This window comes from Citrus sinensis, chromosome 9, assembly GCF_022201045.2.
Source record: "Citrus sinensis cultivar Valencia sweet orange chromosome 9, DVS_A1.0, whole genome shotgun sequence".
NCBI lineage: Eukaryota > Viridiplantae > Streptophyta > Magnoliopsida > Sapindales > Rutaceae > Citrus > Citrus sinensis.
The window spans coordinates 28660492-28688106 of NC_068564.1; the positions used below are offsets into that span (position 1 = coordinate 28660492).

Consider the following 27615-nt stretch of genomic DNA (forward strand, 5'->3'; position numbering starts at 1 on the left):
GGAGTCCTAAGCACTAGTTGCTGGCACTAAGTAGGATAGTTCTACACAAAATCTTTCTCCTTAGTCAGCAATCTTTGCTATAGAGCTATGGCTACAAATGCTGACTCGGAAAATCCACGTGTCTTTAAAATGGATGGTGTCGATGAATTGTTTTAAAAATCCAATGTGAGCAATGACGTGACGTCGTATGGTATGACTTTTTGTTTATAGACAATAAGAAGGGAGGGCTTAATTGATTAGGACAAAAGAAAGTGTGAATTATTGGAGTAGTGAGTTATTTTTGTAGCCAACTTGCCTTTCATATAAAATATTCGTATGCGTTTTCAGTCGATTTTGAGTGAGTCTCACGAAACAATTAAAGTTTAAATTATGTGAATCCCTATCAAAATATCTGACTTTATATCTCAGTTTTATATCATCTACACTTCAGAAAACTAAGTATTAAACCAAACTGAAAGTGGAACAAGTTATATAAGTGTTGTTTTGATTCTTATTGAGATAATTAATAATTCTAATAAAATCGTAATTGTAGTATAGGTTTTGAGTGTGTCGACAGTGCCTCAAAAATGCTGTAGGTATCCTTTATTGTGGGGATAATGCAAATGGTATAGTGGTATGAACCATAGGCTTAACTGACAACTCACAGATAATGATATAAGCCATTAAATCAGCAGTTTTCAAAGAATACTTGCATATACATTTCATTCTTGGCATATTTGCTAGCTTTTTCTCTCCACATGTAACCATGAGCTAAAGATAGTGCACTTGGAATATAATTTGTTTTAATTCATAATTCATCTTTATCTTAACATGTAAAATTTGAAATGTGAAACCAAGAATGAAGTTCTTTCTCATACTTGATATAGATGATAATATCCTCAAATTAGACAAATTCATGCATGTGAAAAGGATATGAAGAGCAATTTTCATCTTTTCAAGTGAAATATAGTTCCCAGAAAATACAATTAATCCCATTCACATTTGAGATTCTTCAATTTCGGCAAAAAAAAAAGAGAAACAAACTTGTAGTGGGTTCAATTATTGGTATGAAATGCAATGCAATTTGCAAATTTGCAGCCTCATTATTTGGAATTTGGAACCAAGCTTCCCCTATTTAAATCGCAGTAACATAGAAACTCTCAACTGCTAAGCAAACTTTGTTCTCTCGGTAGTCAAGCATAGCAATGGCGAAACAGCTCTCAGCTTTTGTTCTTTTGCTTCTCATCATATTTCTTCTCAGCTCCACCATGGCCACAGGTTAGTTAATTTCTGACAGCACAAAAACTCTACTTTTATTTATATACAAGATTTATGCATTGACAGTTTGATGCCAAGTCCTGAGCTTGAAATGTTTTGAGAGGTCTGAAATAACATGTAACATTTTTATTTCTCTGCAGCCGCGATACCACCAGCAGATGAAGGCGAACTGGTATGATTTTGACCCACTCCTAGCAATACTGCCCAATTTATACAGGATTCTATTTCGAGAACTCAAGATCACTGACTCTCTATTAAATTTCATGAATGTGTTGAAAAATTTATGTTGGACAGGTCAGGCAATTCGAGCATGTCATAGTGAACCGTCAGCCAATTAGGCCTCCTATAGTCCAAAACCGGGAGCATAACAGGAACAGGTTCAGGTTCCTGTCGCACACAAGTAGTATAACTTTAAGTTCTTTTTTTTTTCCATTTAATGCATCAAATCTTTGTACCTTTTTTTTTTCCTTTTTTTTTTGTTTCCAGGGAGCAAGCAACAGATACGCCAAACTTGGATGACAAGGTTTCCTGGGAAGGGCAAACAACATGGTGCATTGCGAAACCTTCAACTGGAGATGAACGGCTAAATGCAAACATACAATTCTGCTGCCAACAACCAGACATAGATTGCAGCATTATACAACCTGGGGGCCGGTCTTATAATCCTAACAACTATTACTCGCATGCTTCAGTTGTCATGCATCTCTACTACAAGGCCAATTACAAGCTACCCCACACCTGTGATTTCATGCAGAGTGGTCTGATTATCTCTCAGGATCCATGTAAGCTTGAAACTTTCCCTTCTTCCGCAGAATCTCTGATCTATACACCTATAGTTTGCATCATGCTTTCCATATTATCAAAGCTAAAATGTGAAGAACTGATGTATAGAATTTTCATGTTTCTTGTTTGCAGCTGTTGGAGAGTGCATATATGAACCCTGATGATAATGAGGGGAAATTATATTGCTTATATATCATAGTAAATAAGATAGAAGATGTGAAAAATCAGGACTGGGTATATGGAAATTAAAAGTTTACATTGTCCATAGTTATAAATTGTATGTGCTTCCATGTGAAGTTATGTGGCCAATGATTTAAGGGTATCAAAATTCAATTTGTAAATTGCTAATCCGATCGAAGTCAAGCTCATACAGTTGTATTATACATATTATTTGTGATAATGCTAGGTCAAAAACCAAATGCAGAAGCTCTAACTTCACAGGTTTTTTGTTTTACTAGAATGTAAGAAACAAGAAAAAAACAGAGTTTCAACAACTATCATTACTTTTGTTTAATGAAGGATATTGATGGTAAAAGTTAAAAACTTGTTCACTTTAATCAGTTAAAACTACAGCAAAAAATGTAGACTTTTAACAAAATTAAAAGACAAAAATCAGCAAAAAGTTGGCTATAGTAATTATATAAGCATTCTTGCTAGGGAAGTTATGCCAAGGAAAGAAATTGCAAGTTGAATAATCATCATGTAAAGAAATGCTATGAGAGAAAATAGAAAAGAAAATTTCAATACAACCATTTAAAACTTGTACAAGCAGATAAAAGCCTTGTTTGGGTTTGAGTAGTTGTAATTTAAAATATATAACACTAAAGTGTTTGTTAAACACTAATTGTTGTAGATTGAAAGTTAAGCTAATTTGATTTTATACTTATAAGATGAAAAGAAATGTCATATTTTTACGGATTTTGTTGAAATTAATATAAAACAATTATATTTACTGTGTACTATTAATTTTTATTGTATAATTACAACTTTTTTCCAGTAGTTGTAGATTAAAAATTACGTTACTTCAATACCAAACAAAACCAAAGCTAACACAAGCGTTTTAGCTGTTAAAGAGCTTGGCATCTTGCCGTTGTCCTTCCTCAAGAAAAGGCCTTGATACAAAGGCCAGTTGATGAGAACCAAAGTGCTGCAAAGAAGAATTTGCAAGATCATTGTCTCGTACAATTTAACAAAGCCATCATCTATAATCACCCGCTTCACCGCCCCAATCAAACAGAATAAATTCAGCAAAGCAAGTGTTGATAATATTGTGAACATTGAAGAGGTGTCTCCGAACTCCATTATCTCTTTCTCATATCGTTCTAATACATCTTGGTCAGCCACTTTTGCTGTAACTACAAATGCTGATTCAGAAAATCCAAGTGTCTTTAAAATGGTGTCGATAAAGGCAAATAGGTAGGAGCTTGTTCTTTTATAAAGCCACAGCCGTTGATCATTCCACCAACCGAGGGCTGTGCCACCACACCACAGGAATTCTACTAGGCTACCTCCATACTTGGCAAATATCACATAGGCAAAAGGTATAATCCATGGGCTTGTGATCTGTTTTCATATAGGGAATTCTGTTAGTCAGAGACCATGATAGGAACAATTTGATTCCCTGAAGAATGAAGTTTCATGCATTTTACATAGGTCTCTAACTTCAAGCTATTTTGTTGGTTCCTAAAAAAAAAAAAGATAGCTAATAACCAAGGTGCAAATGAGAAAGTTTATGAGAGAACTTACCTCTGGAAACAAGGGAATTCCTTTGAGAAGATAAAGTGACGGAACGACGGAGTAGAAAAGCGTTGCCAAGCAACTTGGAGCCCAAAGGCCATAGCAGCAATATCCCAATCGAAAGCCTAAGCTAATCTTTCCATGTGCGTGCCAAGCAGGACAATATTTGGAAATAAAAATCTGAAAATTACCTTCAGACCACCTCTTGTGCTGCACAAGCAACTGCAGTAATGTGGTTGGAGAAACACCTAAGAATGCATCCCTTTCTGGTTTGGAATATACTGATTTCCATCCTCGAGATTGAATCGATAGCCCCGTTACAACATCTTCAGCAGGGCATCCATATTTCAACCCCATCTGCAGTGACATTTACTGAAATGAGCACACAAAAACCAAAAAATTAAAAAATAAAAATAAAAATACATCGTTCTCTAATCTCTATCAGTTTGTTTTCTGTTTTAGGAAACAAATTTTGTAAAACACCTCACCAATTGCGGCCCTGAGTGATTTTCGATTAAACAAACTGTTTTAGAGAGGGAGAAAGACTGACCTCCTTTCCCCATTGAGTGTTTCTTTCATATGTGCAACTTGCAAGAGCCTTTGATGTTTCTTCCAAGTCAAGTAAACTTTCTTCGCCCTTTGAATCCTTTTTACTCTTCCATTCAATCTTGGTTTCCTTGCTGTATTTACTTCCACAGAGAATTTCTCTTCTGTGAAAACAGCCGGATCCAGTATACAGAGGGCATCCATAGCCATCCAAGCCTTGAAGTTCCACCTTCATCACCAGATTGTACAAATTTTCAAGCAAATAAAAGTAATAAAAAAAAAAAGAACGAGTTACAGCACATTCCACAATTAGATCATGATTCATAGACGCATCTACATGTGCTCACCTCATTAAATATTCTTGATGAGTTACTGTACAATTCATTCTTAGTAACATTATCAAAGTTCTGTGGAAACTGCACGAAAGCAACCTCGTGGCCCTTTTCTTCATCCATGAAGAAGCAAAGAGCATCTCTCACAACTTGTGAATTGTTTGAGTACATATCACAGTCTACATTGAGAATGACCTGCCCGTTGCTAATTTTTGACGACACCCTTATCTGCGCATAGCAAAAATTATTTCTACGGCGTGAGTCATTCGTTTAAAGGCTACTCCATGTACCAACATAGCCCTCAGTTAGTTTCTATCAGAATTTTATCTGTCTTTCAAAGATATTTATGATCAATAAGAATATTTCAGTAATATGATGCTTAGATTTACATCTGTGCATCAACTCACTGAAGATAGACGGATTATCGTGGCATTAATTACCAGTGCATTCATAGCTCCTGCTTTGAAATTTTGAAAATGCCAGGGCCTCTTCTCACGAGCCAGGTATACCAAAGTTGGTAATGCACACCTTTCATTATCAACAGCATTTGGATCTCTTCCATCTATCAATATCTTTGAACACATAAGAGAAAGCAATTCAAACATCTTGAACACATAACATTTTAGTAGGCAGAAGAACCAAAATGCAGGCAAAAAATGATTGAATTACTTGAAGAATGGTGTCATGATCAAGTGGCGAAGAGTAAGAATCCCACTGAGAAAACCCTTTATGTTTCATGCGTATTTCTTCAGTGATTCTACCAAGCTTGGTTGCAGTTTGGATTCTATTCTCCATCTCTTCATATAATCTCTACAAAAGACAAGCATATTAAGAACAAATTTAATAAATATTGATATAAATACATAAGAAAATAACATATTTTTTTCCTGCATCATGTTCTTGATTATTATGAAGCTAAGTATCAAATCACAAGAATTTAAGGCAATTGAAAATATTATATCTCTTATTAATTCACATTGTACAAAAAAATGTGGATTTTATAATTTTCTTTATTTCATAAATGTTATATAAATATAATCCAAATCTCTCCACATATAAAATGTAAGAACCTTACAGTATCCTTCCATTTGATGAAATATTCTTAATCAGATTATCCTCTTAACTTGTTATTGAAAGACACAAATCATATATAGATGTTGATATTTGTAAATAAAATAAATGAATTCTATGCATATCTTTTAATACAAGTGGCACACGTGTATCCCATTTATTAGTTACAATTAGACATATAAAATAAAATTTTCTCTTTATCATGATTAGGGAATTATCAACTTTCATTAATCACCAACCTTGACAGCTGTCAGCTCGTTGGATTGACTTTTTTCACCTTGTGATTCACCTACATTGATAAAATACGCAGCAGGGGACCTTGGCTCTACATTGAATTTCTTGCAATAAGGAATCCAATGTGTGGAGAAATGAGAAGCCTCCATTAAAGCATAGAAAGTAAGATCAGAGGAAGCATCATCAGAAAGATAAACACTGAGCTTATCTGTTGGATAATCATACGCCATTACTGATAGGACTGTGTTGATCACCATCATTGGTGGCTCTATTTTCGGGTCTGCTGTGCATACAAATATGTCCACTCCAGGAAGCTTATCCTCATATCTGTTTCTCTTCAAAATATAAACATATTAGTCTACGTGATGCAATCATATAATATCATTTATTATAACTGTCTCGCCACGTAACAGTATTGCTTACCTTTGAGAGAGCCTGTCCCTAAAAGTAAGCCTGCGGACTCTATTCCACCTCAGGGATTGAGTGAAAATCCAGTAGAAACCAAGCCACAGCTCAGCTGCAAACAAGCCAATCCAGACCCATAATAATTTTCCATTTTCATGTTTATTCGGTATGTGACACAATCTGTAAACCCATATGAAAAATATGCAAACAAACACAGAAACGACAAAGACCCTGTAAAAAATTCTACCCTTTACTCTTCTTGTCTCAAACAAAGGCAAATATCCATCACTTGCCATTTTTCCCCCCTCTCTAAGCTCTATCCTTGTCTGTTCAAATGTTGAATATATATTCATATATAATAAAGGTGAATTTAGCACACTATGTTTGCATTTGACACACTGTTTTGTATTATACTATATTACGTTATTTTAATACTGGTGTATTGTATTATATTATTATTGTATTATAATAATATTATACAATATTTGGTGCTACATTGTGCTATATTAATTTTTAATTATATTATATTTGGTGTTGCATTGTACTGTATTAATTTTTAATTATAACATATTCACTAACAAAATAAATTTTATTAAATAATCTAAATAAGAGTTCTGTAGTATACGTAATAATATTTTATATTATTATTTAAATTAATATTATTATTACTTGTATTAAATTATAAATTTACTAATAAATTATAATGTAAAAATGAAATATTAATATTAATATTATATAATATTCAAAAGTTATTATTATTATTATTATTATTATAAAAAAAAAAGAGGCAAGCTAAAGTGACAACTAATGCATTAATGGGTTGTGCTAACTGCCGCATTAGCACGGCACATTAATGCAATGCGTCAGTAGTTACTTTTAGTGCCAAACGTGAGTTTGTATAAATTTAATACAAAATAATAATTTTATCCCATATAATGTGGGCTACTAAACACGCCCTGTGTATTACCTTGCGTTAACTGTATTATATTAAAGTATTTTGTATTATATTGCATTAAATTGTAACGTAGTACCATGTTTTGTATAGTATGAGATTTTTTAAATTTATTGATTGTGGATGACAGCCATAGAGCATGAGAATGAAACCAAAGAACAGCCAACAGCATTTTAAAAGTAAAAATATAAGAATAAAACTACATAGCTAATGCTGCAAGCTGCCGCATTAAGCAAACTCAGGGCTTCCCCTAGTTTGCAAAATGCGGCAAATACAATCACCACAATGCAGCCTTTTATTTTGCCGAAATACGGTGTGCCAGCACCATCCTCATAAGGTTTTGCTGCCAATTACTCCATATATTTTACTTTATTTTTAAAAATTTTATTGTTATTTTTTTATTTTATAAAAAAAGGAAAACTGGAATTTGATACCTTATTCATTTTAAATTATTTTAGCAATCCTTTGTGGTCATAATTTTGTGCGGAAAATGCTCTCAGCAATGATGTGGCCGGGGCTAGTCACTTTTGTGGGTTGGATGCTGACTTTTGCTTAAACAAAGAAAGGGTGGATTAGGATGGAAGAGATTTTCTTATTGTAGTAAATTGTTTTTTAAATTGTTTTATCAAACTTTAAGTTGATTAACATTGGAATAAATTTTTAATGGACGGGGCTATGTGGCCAATTTATTTTTTAAAAATATGAACGTTTGCAAATGAGAAATCTTTATTACTAAGAAGTAACATTGTTAAAGTACATATGATATACATTGTTCTCATACGTATATAAGCATTACTAGGCACGGCAATGAAGCTAAAACAAAACAGACTTGAACTTAACGGGAAAATGTAATGATGGTGCAGCCATTATCCTTCCGGATGAAGGGCTAGAGCTTCATAAATTGGAACATTGACCAAAAACCATTAGCCCATAAAGAAAAATGAGAGAACATTGAACTTTTTTAGAGTTCTGAACTCCCAGGAAAATGATCTTGATCAATCACTTAATCTCCAATTAAGCTGAAAAGATTTAGCCCTGCAATTGTTCACTAGGTTTCTTGTTCATATCTCTTTAACACATCTCCTGTGAACTCCTTGGCAGCGATGGAAAATACTGTTTGGAACAGCCCTAGCTAGTTGCTCATAATTATGTCGACAAGCCCAAAATAAAATGCAGCAGTATTATCTGCATTCTCTATAAATTTCACCGGACTTTGAGTGTGTAGCCGTAACTCATGAATATGCCAATGGTATGAGCCATACGTTTGACACCTGAGACATAATGATAAAAGCCATTAAATCAGCAATGTTCGATGAATAATTGTAAATCTTTTGAAGAAAAGTTTGTTCTAAGTTCTAATAGGAGGGATTCAATAATTAAACATTTCAATCTTGACATATTGGCTAGTTTCCATTTTGTCACTTGTAACCATAAGCAAAATATGTAACACTTGGAATATAAATTGTAAAATTTGTATGTGAAACCAAGAATATTAAAGTTTTTGTACTTAATTGATATAGACAATAATAATCAAAGATATTCTTCTTTATCTTCACATGTACAATTTGTATCTAAAACCAAGAATATTAATATTCTTGCTCATACTTGATATAGATAAAAATAATCTCAAATTAGACAATTACTGCATGAAAAGGAAATGCAGAATAATTTTCATCTTTTCGACGAAAATACAGCTCCCAAAAATAAAATTGATTCCATTCATATTAGTCTATTCACTCTTGCAATTCTTCACTTGGAAAGAAAAATGAGAAATAAACTTGTAGTGGGTTCAATTTTTGGTATGAAATGCATTGCGAGTTTTGCAGCCTCTTTCATTGAAATCAACTTTTCTTCATTTAAATAGCAGTAACATCGAAACTCTTAACTGCGAAGCAAGAATGACAAAGACAAAACAGCTCTCAGCTTTTGTTCTTTTGCTTCTTATCATATACCTTCTCTGCTCCCCCATGACTACAGGTTAGTTAATTTGTAGCAACACAAAATTCCAGTTATACATACAAAATTTATGCAATGATAGTTGATGCCGAGTTTAGATCTTTAAATTTTTAGAGGTCTGGAATAACTTTGTAACATTTGTAATTCTCTCCAGGGGCAGTGCCACCAGCAAATGAAGGCGAACAGGTATGGTTATGACATACACTCTTAGCATTACTGCCCAATTTATACAGAATTTTGAAATTTTAAAAATCGGATTCTGTGTCTAGAAATCAAGTTCATTGATTCCCTGCTAAATTGCTTGAAAGTGTTGAAAAATTATGATGGACAGGTTAGGCAATTCGAGCTTGTCAGAGCGAGCGAGCCTACAAGGCCTCATATAATCCAAAACCGGGAGCACAACAGGTTACAGTTCCCTGTCAAGCAAGTTCTCTTTTCTATTTAATGCATCAAATGATCAAATCTTTAAATCTTTTTCCAGTGAGCAAGCAACAGACATGCTGGAAGTGGATGGCAAGGCTTCGTGTGAAGGGCAAACAACTTGGTGCATTGTGAAACCTTCAACTGGAGATGAACGGCTACTTGCAAACATACAATTCTGCTGCGATCACGTTGACTGTAGCATTATACAACCCGGGGGCGTGTGTTACGAGCCTAACAACAATTACTCACATGCTTCAGTTGTCATGCATCTCTTCTACAGGGCCAATAACAAGCTACCCCACACCTGTGATTTCATGCAGAGTGGTCTGATTATCTCTCAGGATCCATGTAAGCTTGAAAGTTTCCCTTTTGCCACTAAATTATTATCTATACGCTTATACTTTGAATCTTGCAATCTATATATATCAAAACTAAGAATGTGAAGATCTGATATGCACGATTTTCATGTTTCTTTTTTGCAGCTGTTGGAAAATGCATTTATGCACCCTGATGCTAGTGAGGAAGGAATCTTCTAGTGACTTGTCGTATTAAATAAAATTGGATGATTGAAAAGTAAAATTTTACATTGTCTATAGCTAATGAATTGCATGTGCTTGCGTGAGAGGTTATGAAGACCTTTCTTACTGGAAATAAACAAACATTGATACACTGATTTTAGTGCCATGATGATGCCATTATGGATGAGCAAAGAGTATCATAATTCAATTTCTAAATTGCTAATTCAATCAGTGGGAAGGTCATACAATTGTTTACCTATATTTGTCATAAAACTAAGTGCAAATTAATAAAAATACACAAGCCCTTTACAGATTTTTGTTCTCTTTGCATTAAAAACAGAGTTTCAACAATTATCACTGACTTTAATTCTTTTTAAAACTAGTGATGTTGAAGGTTAGAAAATCTTTCAAATAAATCAGTTAAAACCGCAAATGATGGACTTAGAATAAAGTAAAAGAAAAACTTCTTGTAACTTCAAATAAAGTTGGCGGTAAGTTGCGAAAACATCATGGAAATACTTCTTGTAACTTGTAAGAGTAAAAAAAAAAAAGAAATTGAAAAGAGAATTTAATACAAGAAGGTAAAACAAGTACAGACAGACAGAGCTAATACAAGCGATTTAGTGGTCACAGAGCTTGGCATCTTGCCGTTGTCCTTCCTCAAGAAAAGGCCTTGATACAGAGGCCAGTTGATGAGAACTAAGGCGCTGCATAAAAGGATTTGCAAGAGCATCGTCTCGTAGAATTTAACATAGCCATCACCTACAATCACCTTCTTTACCGCCCCAATCATGCAGAATAAATTCAGCAAAGCAAGTGTTGATAATATTGTGAACATTGAAGAGGCGGCACCGAATTCCATTATCTCTTTCTCATATCGTTGTGATACGTCTTCGTCAGCCACTTTTTCTGTAACAGCAAAAGATGATTCAGAAAATCCTAGCGTCTTCAAAATGGCGTCGATGAAGCCAAAAAGGAAGGAGGTTGTTCTTAGGTAAAGCCATAGCCGTTGTTCATTCCACCAACCAAGGGCTGTGCCTCCAGACCACAGAAACTCTGCTAGGCTATATGTGTACTTGGCAAACATCACATAGGCAAAGGGTATTATCCATGGGCTTGAGATCTGTTTCCACAAACCATGAGAGACAATTTAATCCCTTGAGAATTAGCGATGTTATTAAGCAAATAAAAGTTTCTTGCACATGAAAAAAAAATTAGATAAATAAACATACCATTGGAAACAAGGGAATTCCTTTGAGAAGATAAAGTGAAGGAACAATAGAGTAAAATAGCGTTGCCAAGCAATTTGGAGCCCAGAGACAATAGCAGCAATATCCCAAGCGAAGGCCTAAGCTAATCTTTCCATGTGCATACCTAGCAGGACTGTATCTGCAAAGCATAATTTGGAAATCACCTTCAGACCATCTCTTACGCTGCACGAGGAACTGAAGCAATGTGGTCGGTGAAACACCTAAGAATGCATCCCTTTCTGGTTTGCAATACACTGATTTCCATCCTTGACATTGGATCGATATCCCTGTTATAACATCTTCAACCGGACACCCATATTTCAATCCAATCTGCAATCAACCGTTCAGTTAATGCAATGAGTACACAAACTAATATACCTATCTCCATCATTAAAAAAAACACATATAGCCAAGAAAGAGATACTGACCTCCTTTCCCCATTGAGTGTTTGTTTCATAGGTACAACTTGCAAGAGCCTTCGATGTTTCTTCCAATTCAAGTAAACTTTCTTCTCTCTTTGAATCATTTTCTCTCTTCAATTCAATCTTAGTTTCCTTGTCGTATTTCCTTCCACATAGAATTTCTCTTCTGTGAAAACAGCCAGATCCACAATAAATTGGGCCTCCATAACCATCCATGCCTTCAAATTCCACCTTCGCTCACCAAAATATATGAATTTGCAAGCAAAAAAGAGTCATGAAAACGGAAGTTTAAATAAAATATAACACATGATGCAATTCGATTATGATTTCATGCATGCATCAATATTTACTCACCTCATTATATATTCTTAATGAGTTGCTGTACAATTCATTCTTAGTAACATTATCAAAGTTCTGTGGAAACTGGACAAAAGCAAACTCATGGCCCTTTTCTTCATCCATGAAGAAGCAAAGGGCATCTCTCACAGCTTGTGAATTGTTTGAGTACATATCACAGTCTACATTAAGAGTGACTTGTCCATTGCTAATCTTTGATGACACCCTTATCTGCACATGGAACCATTAAACAAGTAACGCTATGTCAGAAGTGAACTATTTGGAATCTTTCCCTGCTCATTGTAGTATAACCTTAAATTAAACAGTGTGTATTCATCTTCTGACTGATTGAGATAGTGTTATCAATGGCATTGATTACCAGTGCATTCATAGCTCCTGCTTTGAAATTATGAGAATACTGGGGTCTCTTCTCGCGAGCCAAGTATACCAATGTTGGCAAGGCACACCCTTCATTATCAACAGCATTTGGATCTCTTCCATCTATCAATATCTTCAGACCCCAAAGAGAGAACCAATCAAACGAACTTAGCATAACATTTTAACTTGAAAAAATCAAAACGCAGAGGTCGAAGGGCTAAGATGATTTAATTACTTGAAGAATGGTATCATGATCAAGCCGCGAAGAGTAAGAATCCCACTGAGAAAATCCTTTATGTTTCATGCGTATTTCTTCCGTGATTCTACCAAGCTTTGTTGCAGTTTGGATTCTATTCTCCATTTCTTCATATAATCTCTGCAAGGAAAAGAGCATACTAAGAACAAATTTAACAAATATTGAAATAAATTAAGAATAATACAACATTTTTCTCATTATCATGTTCATCAGACATAAAATCCTGTTCTTGACTGTTATCAGGTTAAGAATCAAATCACAAGATTTTTTAGGCAAATTAAAAGGATTTGAACACTTGTTACCTCACATTACCCAATTATGAACCTCTGTTATCACGACAATATGTATGTCCACAATTTTAAAAAGTAAGAACATTTCTGTATTTGTTTATTCGATTCATTAATTATATCAATACATAAACAACATCACTATGTCAAGAATTTTATTGTTTACTTTTATTTTTATTTTTATTTATTTTTTTAAAAAAAGAAACTTCAGGATGGCCTAGGTCCTGTGAATCTCCGTTTATCTCCATTATTGGGCATACAAGGGTCTCCTGTGAATTTTATTGTATTTGATCCATAAAATGGACATGTATATCGAATATAATTATTTTTATTCAGATGCTGATAATTGTAGATAAAATAAATGAATGTATTCAACTGATTTCTTATTTTCAGTATAAGGTTATCTCTTTTGACAAATTCGATATATGCATATCTTGGACTACAAGTGGTACATGTGCATGTATCCCATTCAGCAGCTTAGTTGGAAAATCAAAACAAGGATAAAAATTTATGATCGACAAAAAATACAAACAAAGAAAAAAATAAAATATCAAAATTTAACTACTAAAAATATGTGTGTGTGTTTGTGTAAGTATTTGTGTGATTTTTAAAATAAATAAAAACAAAATGTCTGTTAGGTTTTTGGGCTGAATGAAAGTAGACGCCGGACCTACTCGCCACTTTTTGGTTCCACTTACTCCATTTATTGGATATATAAAAAAATGTTATCCCTGTATAATTAATTAATTAATTGTTATCTATTAAGATACTCACCTTGATAGCTGCCAGATCTTTGGACTGACTTTTATGATCATCGCCACGTGCTTCACCAACTTTGATGAAATATGCAGCAGGGGACCTGGGCTCCACATTGAATTTCTTGCAATAAGGAATCCAATGTTTGCAGAAATGAGAAGCCTCCATTAAAGCATAGAAAGTAAGATCAGAGCCAGCATCGTCAGAAAGATAAACACTGAGCTTATCAGTTGGATAATCGTATGCCATTACTGATAGAACGGTGTTGATCACCATCGTTGGTGGTTCTATTTTGGGGTCTGCTGTGCACACAAATATGTCCACTCCAGGCAGCTCATTCTCATATCTGTGCATATTTAAAACATAAACATAAGCATATTAGTATATGCGATGTAATCAGACAATCCAATTTAATATAACTGTAACGCCAGGTGACAGTATCGCTCACCTCTGAGATAACCTGTTCCTAAAGGTTTGCCTGTGGACTCTGTTCCACCTCACGGCTTGAGTTACAATCCAATAGAAACCGAACCACAGTTCAGCCGCAAACAACCCGATCCAGACCCATAATGTCAACCTTCCATTTTGATGATCGCGTTCATTTGGTATGTGACTCAATCTGTAAACCCAGATCAGAAATATGCAAACAAACACAGAGACTGCAAAGACCCTGTAAAAAATTATCCCCTTTGCTCTTCTTGTCTCAAACAGAGGCAAGCATCCATCACCTGCCATTTTTCCCCCCCGTTTCTTTCTCTCCAAACTCTGTGCCGGTTTCTGCATACTTCAACTACTTATACTGTTATACAGTATTTCAATCTTTTGGTTTTGCTGTTTTGCACGGAGAGAAGTTGGACTTTGTTGTCTTATCATGTTTTATTATTTTAACTATTTGCGGTCACAATTTTGCGAATGCATTCTCTCAGCAATGAGGCGACCGGCTTCTTTTGTGGACTAGGATGCTGACTTGACGTAGACAAGAAATATTACTTTCATATTCAACCCAACTTGACTTATTTAATTATGAGTTTCGATTTAGTACGCGACTGTACGCATGGAGTCATTCATCGGCAGACATGGACCCTGCGATACAGCTTCTTGAATAAACGCTCACCACAGGTGAGGTGCACGACTGCACGTCTAATCAACATTTTTTCATGTGTAGGTTCATTTAATCATTCAAATTTATGAGACTCAACAACGAGAAGCAACTAAAGTGGATTTTTATAAGCTCGTTAAAATATCTGACGTTTTTTATATGTCAGTTCTGTATTCCATAGAATTCAGCTTACCAATTAATTGACAGTGTCAAGCCAAAATGATATCCGAGCAAATACTTATTTCGATTTTAGTTCGAACTATGTAGTTTGAAAAGAGATGGCGCATCAAGAGTCACTACGGTTGAACCATTTTCAACGAATCATAACTACTCTGTTTTCTTCATCAACCTTCTAAATTTGTGGGCATATGAATTGGCGACAGTGTGACACTCTTATTTGCTTACAAAGAAAGAAAGAAAAAATCTAAGTACTCATTCACATGGGCGGACCTAATTAAATTTTCTTTTAAGCTTCTTCTGAAAAAATTAGATAAATTAATTTGGACACATTTTTCATATATTAAAAGACTTGTAGTTCAATGGTAAGAGCATTATTTAATGGTTTCAAAACCTTGGTTCAAATCCCATTAGCCACATTATTTTATTTTTTTAAATATTTTGTGAAAACTACTTCAAAAAATAATATTTTCATGCATTTAAAAAAATAATTTATTACTATTATTATTATTATTATTTAGAATTAAAAATAATAATAAAATTTGAGTTTCTAAGACTTAAAATGTATTCAAGTGAACATAAAAAAAATCTAAATTAAATAAAAAAAAAATCTAAACTAAACCCCCCTCATTTTAGTTTATGGATCCGCCACTGCTCATTCATGACTCCAGCTTTAGAAGTTACGAGCCCATTATGACCTTTTCTTATCTCTCGTGCCATGTCTAATTGTTAGCAATCAGTGCCCTTCTTCATATGCAGCTTGTGGAGCTTTTAAGCTATGTTTTGGAGCTCTGATTAAGGGTGGAATAGACATAGTTTTATGGATTAATTATTTATCTCATATTTGATAAGTTTCACTTAAATTGGACATGGGAATTAAATTTAAATTTAAATTTAGTCTTCAAATCATCATATTAGCAATCTCAATTTACACATGGGTTTATATGAGATTGTGTGTGTGTGTGTGTATCACTATTTTTTTCTTATATGTAAAATTAATTAATTAATTAATTTTTTTATTATGATTTACTTAAAATTTAATTTTTGTTGCAATGTTGATTGTATTAAATATGATTATCACTAATGTAATATTAAAAGCAATATAATAATTGACAATTATAGTAATTAATTGATTTCATATAATATTATTTTATATTTGATAAAAAATTAATTAAATACTTAAATTATTTTATTTATATGTATTTATTATAATTATGACTACCCATAACTAATTTACAATATATTTTATTATCTTATTAATTGCATGTTAATTTTACTTCAATTATTATTATAAAGTAGCGTGAATAATTGATACTTATATTCAATTATCAAATTAAATGCCATTTAATTTTATTTAAATATAATTTAACATAACTCAACCCGATATAATACTAAACTTAAGACAACAATATAGTATAATTTGACTTAATGTAATCTAATTTAATCCCAATTACTTTAATCTAATCATACGTACTAACTGTATTAAAGATTTTTAATTTTGTTTTTTAAAAAGAAAGATAAACTATTTGAGCCAAAAGTCAAACTTTGCGGAACCATATGATTTTTTACTTTTTGATACAGGGAGCCCTGTTTTTCAATGTATCTACAACTTTGGAAGTTTGAAGGAAGCGGACCCAACAACAGTGAGTGATTGAACCTTTATTTATTTATTTTATTATTATTCAATGATATCGTTACAAAATACAAAGGGTCCGGCCGCCTTAATCCTTATGCATACTCTGAATAGTCTCTTAATAAATCGAGTTGATTTAAGTTGATAGAGAAAGTTTATAAATTTCAAAATACGTCACTCTATGATACCATAATTTTTTTGACAGAATCAATAATGTAAGAAATGAGAACCATTGGTGGATTTAATCAATAGTATATAAAATTTCTATTATTTAAAATTTTAAGTATATAAGGATATTATAACTGGTTAACAAACCAATCAAAAAAGTCATTTTAAATTTAAAAAATATATGTATTCGTGATGTATTTCGCTCTCTTTCTTTTATCTCATTGAATTTGCTCTTTACTTTCAAGTTACGAGGATTTATACTTGTTTTCAAATCACTTTGTATAAGCATCAATCAATTTGTTGATGCGAGATTCTGGTTACCCTCTCGAACACGACCATGATCTCTCCTCAATCAACACGACCACGATCAGGATCTCTCCTCGTATGACTTCTTCTCCAGAGGCTCCTGCGTACACAGAAACAAGTTAGAGCACGTCGGATGTTTTCCTGGCGTAAACCCTCCGACACTCAAGTCAGAAATGAAGGTTTCGTGTTCCTGGAAAAGTTAGCCACTAATCTTATGGCTTTTTTTGGGGTCTCAAATATTCAGAGCTCCCTTTATCTTGATTTCAATGTCAAAAAATCTAACAATTTTACCTTCGTTGGCTACCTTTTTATAGGCTTCTCTTGAGTTCAGACATTCCCTCAATCCACCCCCATTATCTTCCCACCTCTCAGAAGTGGATGCTCTGTTTCTGTAATCGTGGGTGGTTGCATGGCCTTCGCGCCTTGATTCTCGGGCTGGAGTGTACGTCTCGCCAACTGTCGTTGACCGGCTCTCCTCGACTCAACCTTTAGTAGGAATGGCTTTATGCTTCTAATAAGAGACCGGCCTCGCGGATGGCGTATTCGTGAATGAGCAGAATATTTCTGCTTCTGTTCTCCTGCTACCCGACTTCTGCAAGATATACCTGTTCATGGAACCTTGCTACCAGGTATCTGCTCATCACGACTGGTCTTGTCGAAGTGCACCCCCAAACACAATTCTTGAATTGAAGATTCAAGTTCCATCTTCAATGCAAGCTCTTTCGCACTTTCCCTCAATTGTTTTTCTTTTAAATCAAAATTCTCACTGCAATCTTTAATCAAATTGCCCAATGCTTCCAACCACGTCTGCTCCATGCAACATTTCTTCTGTTGAACTAAACATTCTTTAAATTAAAGGAAATTTTGAACGAATTCATTTCATTCTCTTTCAATTGAAGTTCAAAATTACATTCTAAACGACTGAAATTCTTCATCATAACTCAACGAACACTCAAGTATAAATGCCAACAAAGCTTATTTGCCTGCTGATATTATAAAATGTCCACTATCTCAAACAGAATGCAATTCCAGACCAAAGTGTTCAAAATGCCATTTTCACTCTGTCGAGATAAATTAAAAATTGAAAAAAAAGAACTAATTTACCTGCAACCTAAATGTTATTTTGTTACTATTTAATTAGTTAATTATTCATTTACTATATTAAAATGAATGGTAGAGATTAAACACTTAAATCTAAGGGTTGATAACAATCATATTATTAATATTGTAAAAATATTTCGGTATCATAAAGAAATCCTTCGAAATAATTTGAATGCTCGAAAGAAAGAAAGGTAAAGTGGTTGGGGTTGATGAGTAAGTCAGTGAGTGGGCTGTGGGCCAATTAAATAGAAGGGTGCGGCTAAATAGAAAAATGAAAAGTGAAAAGTCATATACAGTTCGTCGGCAACACGGGAAGCCCGACCAATATTCCGATTCATAAACAAAGGGGAAAAAGGAGTTAATGCTAAGAATAAATTAGAAATTTCCATTAAACAATTGTGAAAAGCCAAACATTGCAGTTTGCAAGAGCAATTAAATTAATAACACAGCATCACACATATGGCAGCTGAAAGAGATTTCGGAGGCATTAATTGCCACCCCCACACACCAAGTGTAAAAATATCTCCTCTTGATCTGATCTCTTTTGTATTTTTTAAAATTTTTTATCATGTATTTTTTAGTAATAGTGTATGGGTAAGATTCATTTTTTTTCATTTTTCTATTTATTAACTACAATAAACAATTGAGTTATTTACTCATAACATAATCGTATTAAGAGAGAATCCTAATCCCACACAGGTAGGACCACTTATAATATTCGGCAACAACCAATTGAGATTCTATTAATTTCCTCCGCCTTTCAAACAAAACTGGACGACTGTCATGCACTCACAGTCTCATTATCCTTTAAGAAAGTAAACGCAACATTAAAAAAATAAATAAATAAATAAATAAATAAATAAATAAATAAAAGAAAAAGGAAACAGAATCGTCACAAATGACATCAGAACGATTGCAATATACGTAGGTAGCGGCCAAAAAACCCAACAATTATTTGATCATCCGCAATTTTCCGGCCCCCTTAAAAGACAATTAAAAAAGTTTTGATTAATGTTTTGTTATTTTGCAACTTTTCTTGCTTTTCGGTTTGTACTACAATCACTTGATGGTGCTGCAGTAGCTCGGTTGATGTGAGGCTTTCCAAAGTTGTGATTTATAATGTGTCGAGAAACGAACAATAAACAGCCCCAGAAGAATTACGAGTGAAATGTCCCAAAAGCTTTGCGTGGCTAATTTGGACCACAAACTGAGCTATCATGCTATTTAGATAGCTATCAATGCTATCTAAATTAGAGATTAAACACTTAAATCTAAAAGTTTATAATAATTATACCATCAATGCTGCTGTAAAAGTCATACAGCATTTTCATAGAAAAATCCTTAAAATTTTTTCGAAATAATATGAACTCTCGACAGTACCTAGGTGAAGGATACAAGAACGAGGCAATCCTAACTCAATTCTGAACCTCGTGCATGCGGTTGAGTTAGTCCTCTTCCTATGAACTTTGTTGAAATAAGTCGTTTTATTATTTGTACTTTTTATCTTTCTTAGTTTTCGTATTTCAGTAATATATTTGGTCAACCACATTCCTAGGGCCTGTAATGCGGATGTGGGTAGCTCATACATTAGCAAGATCAGCTCCCTCTTTTCCTGAGCCTGTTGTATGGTTTGGCGGAAGAAGCTACACGGCATACATAATTCTGATTCGTGAACATTTCGTAATCTTGTTTTCTTTGTCCAATGAATTACCATTTATTTTATAAAATAAAATAAAAAAAACATTTTTGAAATGTCAGAGATAGATGCACGTAATAATAATAATAAAAAAAAGAATTTGCTGTGACCAGTTGCTCTGCCATTTGTGTATACCGACCATCTGAGCTCTCCTGCCGGCACAGAGAGCAAATCAATTAGCAGATTGCAAAAGCATTACATCAATTGTAGCACTTAATAATGGCAGATGAAAGAGATTTCGAAGGGATTAATAACAGAGTCAAAATACATGAGGTATGCAAACTGCCTCCGTTCTCCGACGACTCAGCGGCAACAACAAAAACAACGACAACTGCAGCAGCTGCTTTCGCTACTCTTTCATTGACGTACTTTGACACATACTGGATCAGATTTGGGTCATGGGATGGCCTCCTCTTCTACGAAATCAGGGGCTTAACATGGGATTCATTCAGCAAAGTGGTCCTCCCAAAGCTCAAGCTCTCTCTCTCACTCACTCTCCTTCATTATCTCCCTCTCGCTGGTCACTTGATGTGGCCTCCACATGCTGAAAAGCCAGCCGTCTGCTACTCCTTCCCTCATAACTACTCTAAAAACGATGGCGTTTCAGTCACGGTTGCTGAGTCCAACGCCGACTTTGATCTCCTCGCTGGCAATGGAATCCGGAAAGCTGTTGACTTTTATCCGCTGGTGCCCCGGTTGTCGACATCAGATGACAAAGCAGAGGTAATTGCCATCCAAATAACTCTGTTTCCAAATCACGGATTCTCCATCTGCATTTCAATTAACCATGCGGTACTTGACGGGACCAGCTTAATGTTATTTATGAAATCTTGGGCTTACTTATGCAAACAATTAGACTTACACCAACAAAATAAACCTCCTTCGTTACCGGAGCGTCTAACCCCATGTTTTGACCGGACTCTCATCAAAGATCCCGATGGGATCGACTTGGTGTACGTCAAGCACAACATGGCTTTTGCCGGATTGGATCCCAACACGCGAAACTTGAAGCCTAATCCCGTTGACCCAAAAGTAGCGGATACCAACAACTTGGTTCGAAGGACATTCGAATTGAGCAGCGAAGATCTAAACAAGTTGAAACATAAGCTGCTGCTGGCTAAAGAACAACATCAATCAAAATCCAAACAACTTCACTTATCATCTTATGTGCTTACATGTGCCCACGTATATGCGTGCATGGTTAAAGCTATAACGGAAGATGCGAATACAACTGTTGTGTTTTCGTTCAATGCGGATTGTAGGAGCCGTTTGGATCCTCCACTTCCGGTTAATTACTTTGGAAACTGTGTTTCAGCTGCTGTATGTGTGGTTGCTAAAGCAAGTGACTTCTTGCAGGGAAATGGGATTGATTTTGTTGAAAAATTAAGTGATTCAATCAAAGGGCTCAGGGGGGATGCCATTGTAGGATCAGAGGATAAGATTGTTAGGAAATACGAAATGCTCAAACAGATGGGAGAACAATCAATTGTGCTTAGGATATCCGGGTCACACCGTTTTGATGTTTACGGGCCGGATTTCGGGTGGGGGAAGCCGAAGAAGGTGGAGCCTGTGTCAATAGATAGACGTGGAGCTATTTGTTTGGTAGAAAATAAGGACGGAGGCGGGGTCGAGGTTGCTGTTGTGTTGGAGAAACAAAAAATGGAGGTTTTTTCTTCTCTCTTCATTGATGGCCTAAACGACGAGCATATTATCTCAGGAGTGCCTAAGTCAAGAATATAAGTTTGAGTCCATCATCAACTCGAACTCTTTTGAACCTTTTGAGTCGGTCCTATCAACTTTTACACTACATACAAAAATAGTGGTATAAGATGATGCACGAGTCTTGTCCCCTAAGCTGTTTAATTATTTGAATTTATCTTCTTTAATCTTCGTATAGTAAATTTGGATTTACGGTTACTTCATGTGATAATAGTAATGTAACTTTTCTGAATTTATCTTGTTAAATTTTCATATTGTAAATTTGGGTTTGACGTTAAAGTTATATACTTTTTATTTCAAAATCTTTTTAATAGTAATGCAACGATCCTACCGGGCTTGATGGAGCCTATACCACTTTCCCAAACTCAGATCCATCGTACAATTTGCCTTTCAACGCTTCTTCTCCATCAAAATTCACCCTGGAAATTATAAAAAGCCGACAACTTCTTGCCTGACTGAAAATATCTAGAGATCCTTTTAGCTGAAGCATAAGATTTATACCAATGGTAGCAAAATGAACTCATTATTCCAAAATGTATAAAGGGAAAATTTTCGTCCGCAGAACTTGCCCCAAGAATAAGAGGAAGACAGAAGGCCAATACCCCATACTTCTACAAAGTAGAACTAGTATGTTGCTTCATCTGTGACATAAATAAACCTCGTTACCATCCGCGAATGCCAGTGATTTTGAAAAAGCATTTACCAAGTCAAATTGCCATTACAAAGAAGGTGCATACCATCATTGGCGTCAGCCATGTTAAAGTCATCTCCGTCGTCATCAAAATCAATGTTCTGCAAGAGCATATGGAGCATCAATAACTTTTTTCTTCCCCTTAATAAAAAAATTTCTTTTCTAGACGCCTACTGTGCTCTTTACTTCAATCTTTTGCTTTTTCATTTTTGGTAATTTTACCAGAAAAATTTTCATACACATTAAAAAACTCATTAGTTGTCAAAGGGTAGAGATACAAGCCTATACAAAGCATCTTCTCTTCCGGCAAAGTTCAGATAGCGATTTAAGCGATTTATCATCAAACAAATGATAGAATGAGAGAGGATAGAAAAAATAAGTCACTCGCATCACAAAATATTCCACCAAGTGATTATAAATATTTATGCTTATAATACACAACTCCATGCAATCTGCTTTCAGACAAATTTATTGTAATGCCTCTGAAAAGAAGTTCCACGGCCAGTTAGGTAAGATGCCTGGCACATGACATCTTACCAACAAGTGAGAAGCCCTACCGAGTATCAACCATCCAAGTAACAATATATCATTCTTCTCAGAGAAAAAATGAACTAACAATTATCTGTTACAGATACTATGACCTTTCTGGCTCAAATTCACCTTAACAATATCTATACACCAAAGCAAAATTCATTCTTCATACTATTGCTACAAAATGAAGGACAGAAAAGGAAAGATAGGAGAAATAAGAAAGAAGCATGCAGCAAATCAACAGGCCTGCGTACGACCTGATTTGTCCTATAATATGGCTTTCTAGCCCAAAATTTATCATAGTAATATCCGAACATCATTTATAGCTATAATAATCGAATGATGCTAAAGTAATAATCATTATAAATAAATAACAATATAGTCTTTGAGAAAACCTGGATAAAATCTCCATCATCACTGAATTCTTCTTCAACTTCTCCAGCTGCCTCATCACTGTCTCCATCCTCATCTTCACCTTGCTTCTTTTCCTTTTCAACTTTTTCCTCTTGGCCCTACAGATAAAGAAAGAATCACCAGTGTGGTATTAGAAAAAAGACCAAATAACTAACAAGGAAAGATTCATTTTTCCTGAGGGTTTTTCCTGTTGCAGCAAAAAACATAAGACCACATAAATAAGCAAAATAGTATCAGTGCTATAAATTTACCTGCTTCTGTTTAAGCTTTTCATAGAGATCCAACTTCCTTAGGCCTATCATTTAAACAAACAAATCTTAACCTTTAGAAGCCAAATCTTTAAGAGAGAGTTGACAATAATAAAGGCATAACTAGTTTTAAGTCAAAGATTCATATAGGATATATTTGGGCCTGAGATGTTCCTGCTATAGAATTGAATCACTAGCTATCAACTGAAAGTGGGTTGGTGGTTGATAGATTCTAGTTACCATTAAAAATGGGTGTTTACTGAACAATTTAGCTGTTGTACTTTCAATGTTAAGCAGAAACATAAAGAGTCCCAAACAAATCCTTAATCATTTTTGGCAAGATAATTCCCTAAATCATAACGTTTGTCGTTGAGATTATTCCACCCTAAAATTCATAAGACAAATTCAAGTTACAGGAACTAGGTTATTTGCATGCCCCTGGTAATAAGTTGACACAGTCAAGCAATAAAATGTCAAGAAAAATTTATGACCAAGTTCACATTAGTCAAGCAATAAAATGTCAAGAAAAATTTATGACCAAGTTCACATTTGCAAAATCAATACCCAACTATTGTTACTATTTACAAGTGCGCAATATCGGCACTCATACTTTGAGTGGATGAAATGGGCATAGCACAAGAGGACATGCTAAATCCCAAAACTTGCCTAACTAGTAAAGTGGAGACATATTGAATATAAGAAAATAATACACTTGAGAAACAAAAGAAAAAGATGTTGGAAATTGGCAAGACAAACACCCCAAAACAATTAAAAAGAAAAGTGACCAGAGCTTTTATCTGAGAAAACCTGCATCTGCATTCAATCTCACTATTTTTGGATTTCGCACCTCCCTTGAACCTGAAAGCTTATTTCATGATTGAATGAGTCTGAAATCCTAAATATAACATGTTTTCTCACAAATACCATTGCCATATTTCAGTGGATTCTTTAGTTGCCTACCTTTAACCAGTTCCGCAGGAAAGTTACTTTACTAGCACTGTAACAATTGATTAACAGATCCACGATTTGATGAAACTTTTGGCTTATTCCAGTCAGAATATCTTTCTATGTCTATACTTTGGCTCTCTAACACTAAATGCATGAAGAAGGAAAAATTGCCACAGCTTAAATAACAATTGAGTATGGAAAACTATATATCCTACAACAAATTTAATTCAAATTCTGGCATATTTAGATCATTGCAAGTAAAGATGAGCCTAAATCATGAACCATGCTTTGAATATTGATTCCACCTATCCTTTTCTTTCTTCTTCTTACCAGTATCTACTAACTAACACAGAATACATTAGACATTAAAGTTGTTGAAGTACTCGATGCTCACTCTTTTCAACATTCCCTTCAAGAAAGTATGGAGAGGATTTCCAGTAATTTAGCAATCTTGAATTCCAGAGAATTAAGTTTCTTTCCATTGGAACCTTTTTGTAATCGGACAATTCAATCTCCTACATTTTAAAAATGAAACCTTTCGCATAAATTTTTTTAACGAAAAGAAACACAAACACGTTTTAGCTCTAGCAATTGACTTTACAAGCTAATCCAATCATATTTTATCTAGAATGCCCTTGTTACAAAAGTCTTAAATTCTGAATATCTTAGAATGTTAAGAACTCAAAAGGAAAAAGAAATAAAGAAATTTGAGTACTTATAGGGAAAAGTTCAAAAGGTTCTTGTTTGGCAAAGTCAGAACCACCAGTGCCTCCTCAGCCACCTCGTCCACACCCTCTACACGCCATTTATCTGCCAAAAAAGGGAAAATCGTTGAACATGCAGAGAAAGTAATTGATTGATAGCTTTTTTTATTTTTTTGGGGAAAAAAATATCATAAGAGAATTGAAGAAATAGAAACAGACGAAGAAGGCAAAAGAGTTTCGAGAAATTGACAAAAAAATGGAATTTTGATGAAGAAGAAGGGTGAGGTTTAACTGAGCAGACAGAGAAAGCACGGGCAAGGAGGAATGCTGATTTGCAAAGGTGAATTAGTACTGTGTGTTGTATGCGGATGCCTGTGTAAAAATTTATGTGGTAATAACCTCCGGATCCATAAGTGAAGAAGGTCACAAAGCTTAGCAAAAACTCAACTAAGCATGGGATCCAAATCCTTTGTGAAACTACATAAAAATATTAACAGAAACTTAGAACAACATTCATAACTACATCAACTCATATTACATCACAAGTACACCAAAACATAGATACTAGGATGTTCGCGGATTAAAATTTGTGGATTAGATATCAATTCATATCCGATTCATAATTTTGCAGATTAAAAATTTTCAATTTACAGATTGATAAAATTCAATGCAAATCCAGTTCATAGGTCTGCAGATCAGATGCAGATTTGACCCAATCCATCATTTTATGGATTGATTTGTGGATTAAAATTTTTTAATTATGTCAAATACACAAATTAATTAAATAAAAAAATCTAATATAAAAATAATTTTACTATTTAGAAAGCTATATTTATTAATTTAATTACTCTATTATTCAATTAATTTTATTTTAAATTAATATTGGATAAGATATAATATGATGTTAATATAACTACATTTTGACTTATTTATTTATTAGCACGTAGTAATGCCACATTTACAAGTTTTATTTTTAATTAAATAAATATATATATTTTTATTTTTTTGTGAATTCGCAGATATTTTCTGTAAATCTAATCCACCGGCTGTGGATTTTCAAGCTTTTCAATCCAATCTAATCCACCAATCTACTGATTGGATTTTTACGAATCGAATTTTTTCGGATCAAATGAATTGAGCGGATTGGATTGAATTCTGACCACCCCTAACAGATACTACAGTATTATTCAAACAGAACGGTACTCAAAAGGCCAAAACTACTCAAGTTAAAGCCAAACTGATTACTGATAGTCTGATATATAAAACATATTATATCATGAGTACCTCCTCAGCCAAATAAGTCAATAGCCTTAACCTCAGGCTTCTCGACATCCTCTTTAGGCCCAGTGAAGCACACCACTCTCCATGTTAGCTTTGATCTGATCCATCTTAGCATTCTCAGAAAAGTTTGTCAAAAAATGTTTTTTTTCATACTATTCTAACTCAAGTTTCTCAAAAAATAAAATAAAATAAAATGAAATAAAATAAAAAGCACTTAAACATTTCAAAAGCCTTCTTAAACAAAATCAACTGAAATCAACAATGGCACCAGCGAATTAACTACTGGAATCAACAATGTCAGATAAAGCAACCAAAAAGAACATGGGACCAATTGAAATCAACTATTGGATAAGGCACTGCTGCTTAAACAAAATCAAAGGAAATTCTATACCGTAAACCATTAATCAAAATGTCAGAAATTCACCTGTGCGAACGGCACGGGCTGGCAGCGACGGCCAGTGGCAGCAGCACCGCAGGGTGCGGACTGACGGCGCCACGTCGGAGTCTTTTTTCTTTTTTAAATCTGATTTTTAGTGGCTATATATTTATTCTCAAAAACTGTCTTTTGAAACCGAAATCAGTAAAAAAATTTCCTTTTTTGTGTTGGTTCAATTGGATTTTTCATTTTTCTTTTCTTCGAAAAAAATTGGATTATGAAATGCTTAGGGGCACGTCGGGAAATTTACCAAAAAAGTGCCAAATTTTTTAAGTTTTTATGATTAACCCGTGTCAGGCTAAATATCAGTTTTTTTTTAAGAAAATAGCCTGCATTTCAGGTTTAATTATCATACATAGTTATAATTATGTGCGATAAGCATCTTTGCCCTGTCAATTGCCAAAAATAAAAGTTTATCGTACATAATATAGGTTTTACCTTCAGTCTCATTTTAACTTGAATTTTTATTATTTTTATCTATTAACTCAAAGTAAGCACTTTAAAAATTTTGGTTATTTTATGAATAGAAAATAATAATATTTACAATAAGATTCATATAAATGT

The 27615-nt window shown here is 34.2% G+C and overlaps 6 protein-coding genes across 18 annotated transcripts; 3 read left to right on the top strand and 3 right to left on the bottom strand.

The window, feature by feature from the left end:
* The first annotated feature begins 1103 nt into the window (after window positions 1-1103).
* LOC102626391 (major pollen allergen Ole e 10-like) lies at window positions 1104-2492 on the top strand. Of its 2 annotated transcripts, none has more exons than XM_025097772.2 (5): window positions 1104-1257; window positions 1398-1429; window positions 1552-1640; window positions 1744-2039; window positions 2173-2492. In XM_025097772.2, exons 1-5 carry the CDS (start codon window positions 1185-1187, stop codon window positions 2199-2201), a joined length of 519 nt encoding a protein of 172 aa, XP_024953540.1. In that variant the 5' UTR covers window positions 1104-1184; the 3' UTR covers window positions 2202-2492. The 2 variants fall into 2 exon arrangements, with proteins under 2 accessions (XP_024953540.1, XP_006474868.1); XM_006474805.4 differs by having other exon boundaries at window positions 1552-1634.
* Window positions 2493-3021: 529 nt separating this feature from the next.
* Window positions 3022-6661, bottom strand: LOC102618794 (cellulose synthase-like protein E1). The gene is made up of 8 exons (XM_006475048.4): window positions 6384-6661; window positions 5966-6287; window positions 5325-5465; window positions 5096-5227; window positions 4671-4883; window positions 4328-4552; window positions 3787-4134; window positions 3022-3603 (listed from the first exon to the last, which is right to left on the bottom strand). Exons 1-8 carry the CDS (start codon window positions 6659-6661, stop codon window positions 3055-3057), a joined length of 2208 nt encoding a protein of 735 aa, XP_006475111.1. The 3' UTR covers window positions 3022-3054.
* Window positions 6662-9135: 2474 nt separating this feature from the next.
* Window positions 9136-10365, top strand: LOC102626686 (glucan endo-1,3-beta-glucosidase 7-like). Its single transcript, XM_006474806.4, has 5 exons — window positions 9136-9294; window positions 9428-9459; window positions 9605-9678; window positions 9755-10044; window positions 10179-10365. Exons 1-5 carry the CDS (start codon window positions 9216-9218, stop codon window positions 10205-10207), a joined length of 504 nt encoding a protein of 167 aa, XP_006474869.1. The 5' UTR covers window positions 9136-9215; the 3' UTR covers window positions 10208-10365.
* A 296-nt stretch (window positions 10366-10661) lies between these two features.
* LOC102626095 (cellulose synthase-like protein E1) lies at window positions 10662-14821 on the bottom strand. The gene is made up of 8 exons (XM_006474804.4): window positions 14348-14821; window positions 13918-14245; window positions 12836-12976; window positions 12602-12733; window positions 12241-12453; window positions 11893-12117; window positions 11447-11794; window positions 10662-11337 (listed from the first exon to the last, which is right to left on the bottom strand). Exons 1-8 carry the CDS (start codon window positions 14680-14682, stop codon window positions 10783-10785), a joined length of 2277 nt encoding a protein of 758 aa, XP_006474867.1. The 5' UTR covers window positions 14683-14821; the 3' UTR covers window positions 10662-10782.
* A 4878-nt stretch (window positions 14822-19699) lies between these two features.
* Window positions 19700-22070, top strand: LOC102623426 (malonyl-CoA:anthocyanidin 5-O-glucoside-6''-O-malonyltransferase-like). Its single transcript, XM_006474791.4, has 2 exons — window positions 19700-19827; window positions 19939-22070. The coding sequence occupies exon 2, from the start codon at window positions 20299-20301 to the stop codon at window positions 21817-21819; it is 1521 nt and encodes a 506-aa protein (XP_006474854.1). The 5' UTR covers window positions 19700-19827; window positions 19939-20298; the 3' UTR covers window positions 21820-22070.
* Window positions 22071-22250: 180 nt separating this feature from the next.
* LOC102623728 (WD repeat-containing protein JIP5-like) lies at window positions 22251-27308 on the bottom strand. Of its 12 annotated transcripts, none has more exons than XM_006474794.4 (10): window positions 27040-27308; window positions 26619-26713; window positions 25627-25811; window positions 25346-25440; window positions 25025-25145; window positions 24490-24540; window positions 23686-23729; window positions 23416-23532; window positions 22536-22590; window positions 22251-22439 (listed from the first exon to the last, which is right to left on the bottom strand). In XM_006474794.4, the coding sequence occupies exons 5-10, from the start codon at window positions 25110-25112 to the stop codon at window positions 22423-22425; spliced, it is 372 nt and encodes a 123-aa protein (XP_006474857.1). In that variant the 5' UTR covers window positions 25113-25145; window positions 25346-25440; window positions 25627-25811; window positions 26619-26713; window positions 27040-27308; the 3' UTR covers window positions 22251-22422. The 12 variants fall into 12 exon arrangements, with proteins under 12 accessions (XP_006474857.1, XP_024953356.1, XP_024953357.1 ...); XM_025097588.2 differs by having other exon boundaries at window positions 26619-26722; XM_025097589.2 differs by lacking the exon at window positions 26619-26713.
* Window positions 27309-27615: the final 307 nt, after the last annotated feature.

Bases quoted from the DNA above. Each gene is read 5' to 3' on its own strand.
- LOC102626391 (XM_025097772.2), top strand. From the start codon at position 1,185: ATGGCGAAACAGCTCTCAGCTTTTGTTCTTTTGCTTCTCATCATATTT. The intron at 1,430-1,551 runs GTATGATTTTGA...TATGTTGGACAG, and splicing joins CAGCAGATGAAGGCGAACTG to GTCAGGCAATTCGAGCATGT. The intron at 2,040-2,172 runs GTAAGCTTGAAA...TCTTGTTTGCAG, and splicing joins GATTATCTCTCAGGATCCAT to CTGTTGGAGAGTGCATATAT.
- LOC102618794 (XM_006475048.4), bottom strand. From the start codon at position 6,661: ATGGCAAGTGATGGATATTTGCCTTTGTTTGAGACAAGAAGAGTAAAG. The intron at 6,288-6,383 runs GTAAGCAATACT...GAAGAGAAACAG, and splicing joins AGGGACAGGCTCTCTCAAAG to ATATGAGGATAAGCTTCCTG. The intron at 3,604-3,786 runs GTAAGTTCTCTC...ATATGAAAACAG, and splicing joins GAATTCCCTTGTTTCCAGAG to ATCACAAGCCCATGGATTAT.
- LOC102626686 (XM_006474806.4), top strand. From the start codon at position 9,216: ATGACAAAGACAAAACAGCTCTCAGCTTTTGTTCTTTTGCTTCTTATC. The intron at 9,295-9,427 runs GTTAGTTAATTT...AATTCTCTCCAG, and splicing joins CTGCTCCCCCATGACTACAG to GGGCAGTGCCACCAGCAAAT. The intron at 9,460-9,604 runs GTATGGTTATGA...TATGATGGACAG, and splicing joins CAGCAAATGAAGGCGAACAG to GTTAGGCAATTCGAGCTTGT.
- LOC102626095 (XM_006474804.4), bottom strand. From the start codon at position 14,682: ATGCAGAAACCGGCACAGAGTTTGGAGAGAAAGAAACGGGGGGGAAAA. The intron at 12,734-12,835 runs GTAATTAAATCA...TGGGGTCTGAAG, and splicing joins ATCATGATACCATTCTTCAA to ATATTGATAGATGGAAGAGA. The intron at 12,454-12,601 runs GTAATCAATGCC...TTCCATGTGCAG, and splicing joins CAGGAGCTATGAATGCACTG to ATAAGGGTGTCATCAAAGAT.
- LOC102623426 (XM_006474791.4), top strand. From the start codon at position 20,299: ATGGCAGATGAAAGAGATTTCGAAGGGATTAATAACAGAGTCAAAATA.
- LOC102623728 (XM_006474796.4), bottom strand. From the start codon at position 25,112: ATGGAAAGAAACTTAATTCTCTGGAATTCAAGATTGCTAAATTACTGG. The intron at 23,533-23,685 runs GTAAATTTATAG...CTTTATCTGTAG, and splicing joins AAAAGCTTAAACAGAAGCAG to GGCCAAGAGGAAAAAGTTGA. The intron at 22,591-23,415 runs GTTTTCTCAAAG...ATGCTCTTGCAG, and splicing joins ATGATGGAGATTTTATCCAG to AACATTGATTTTGATGACGA.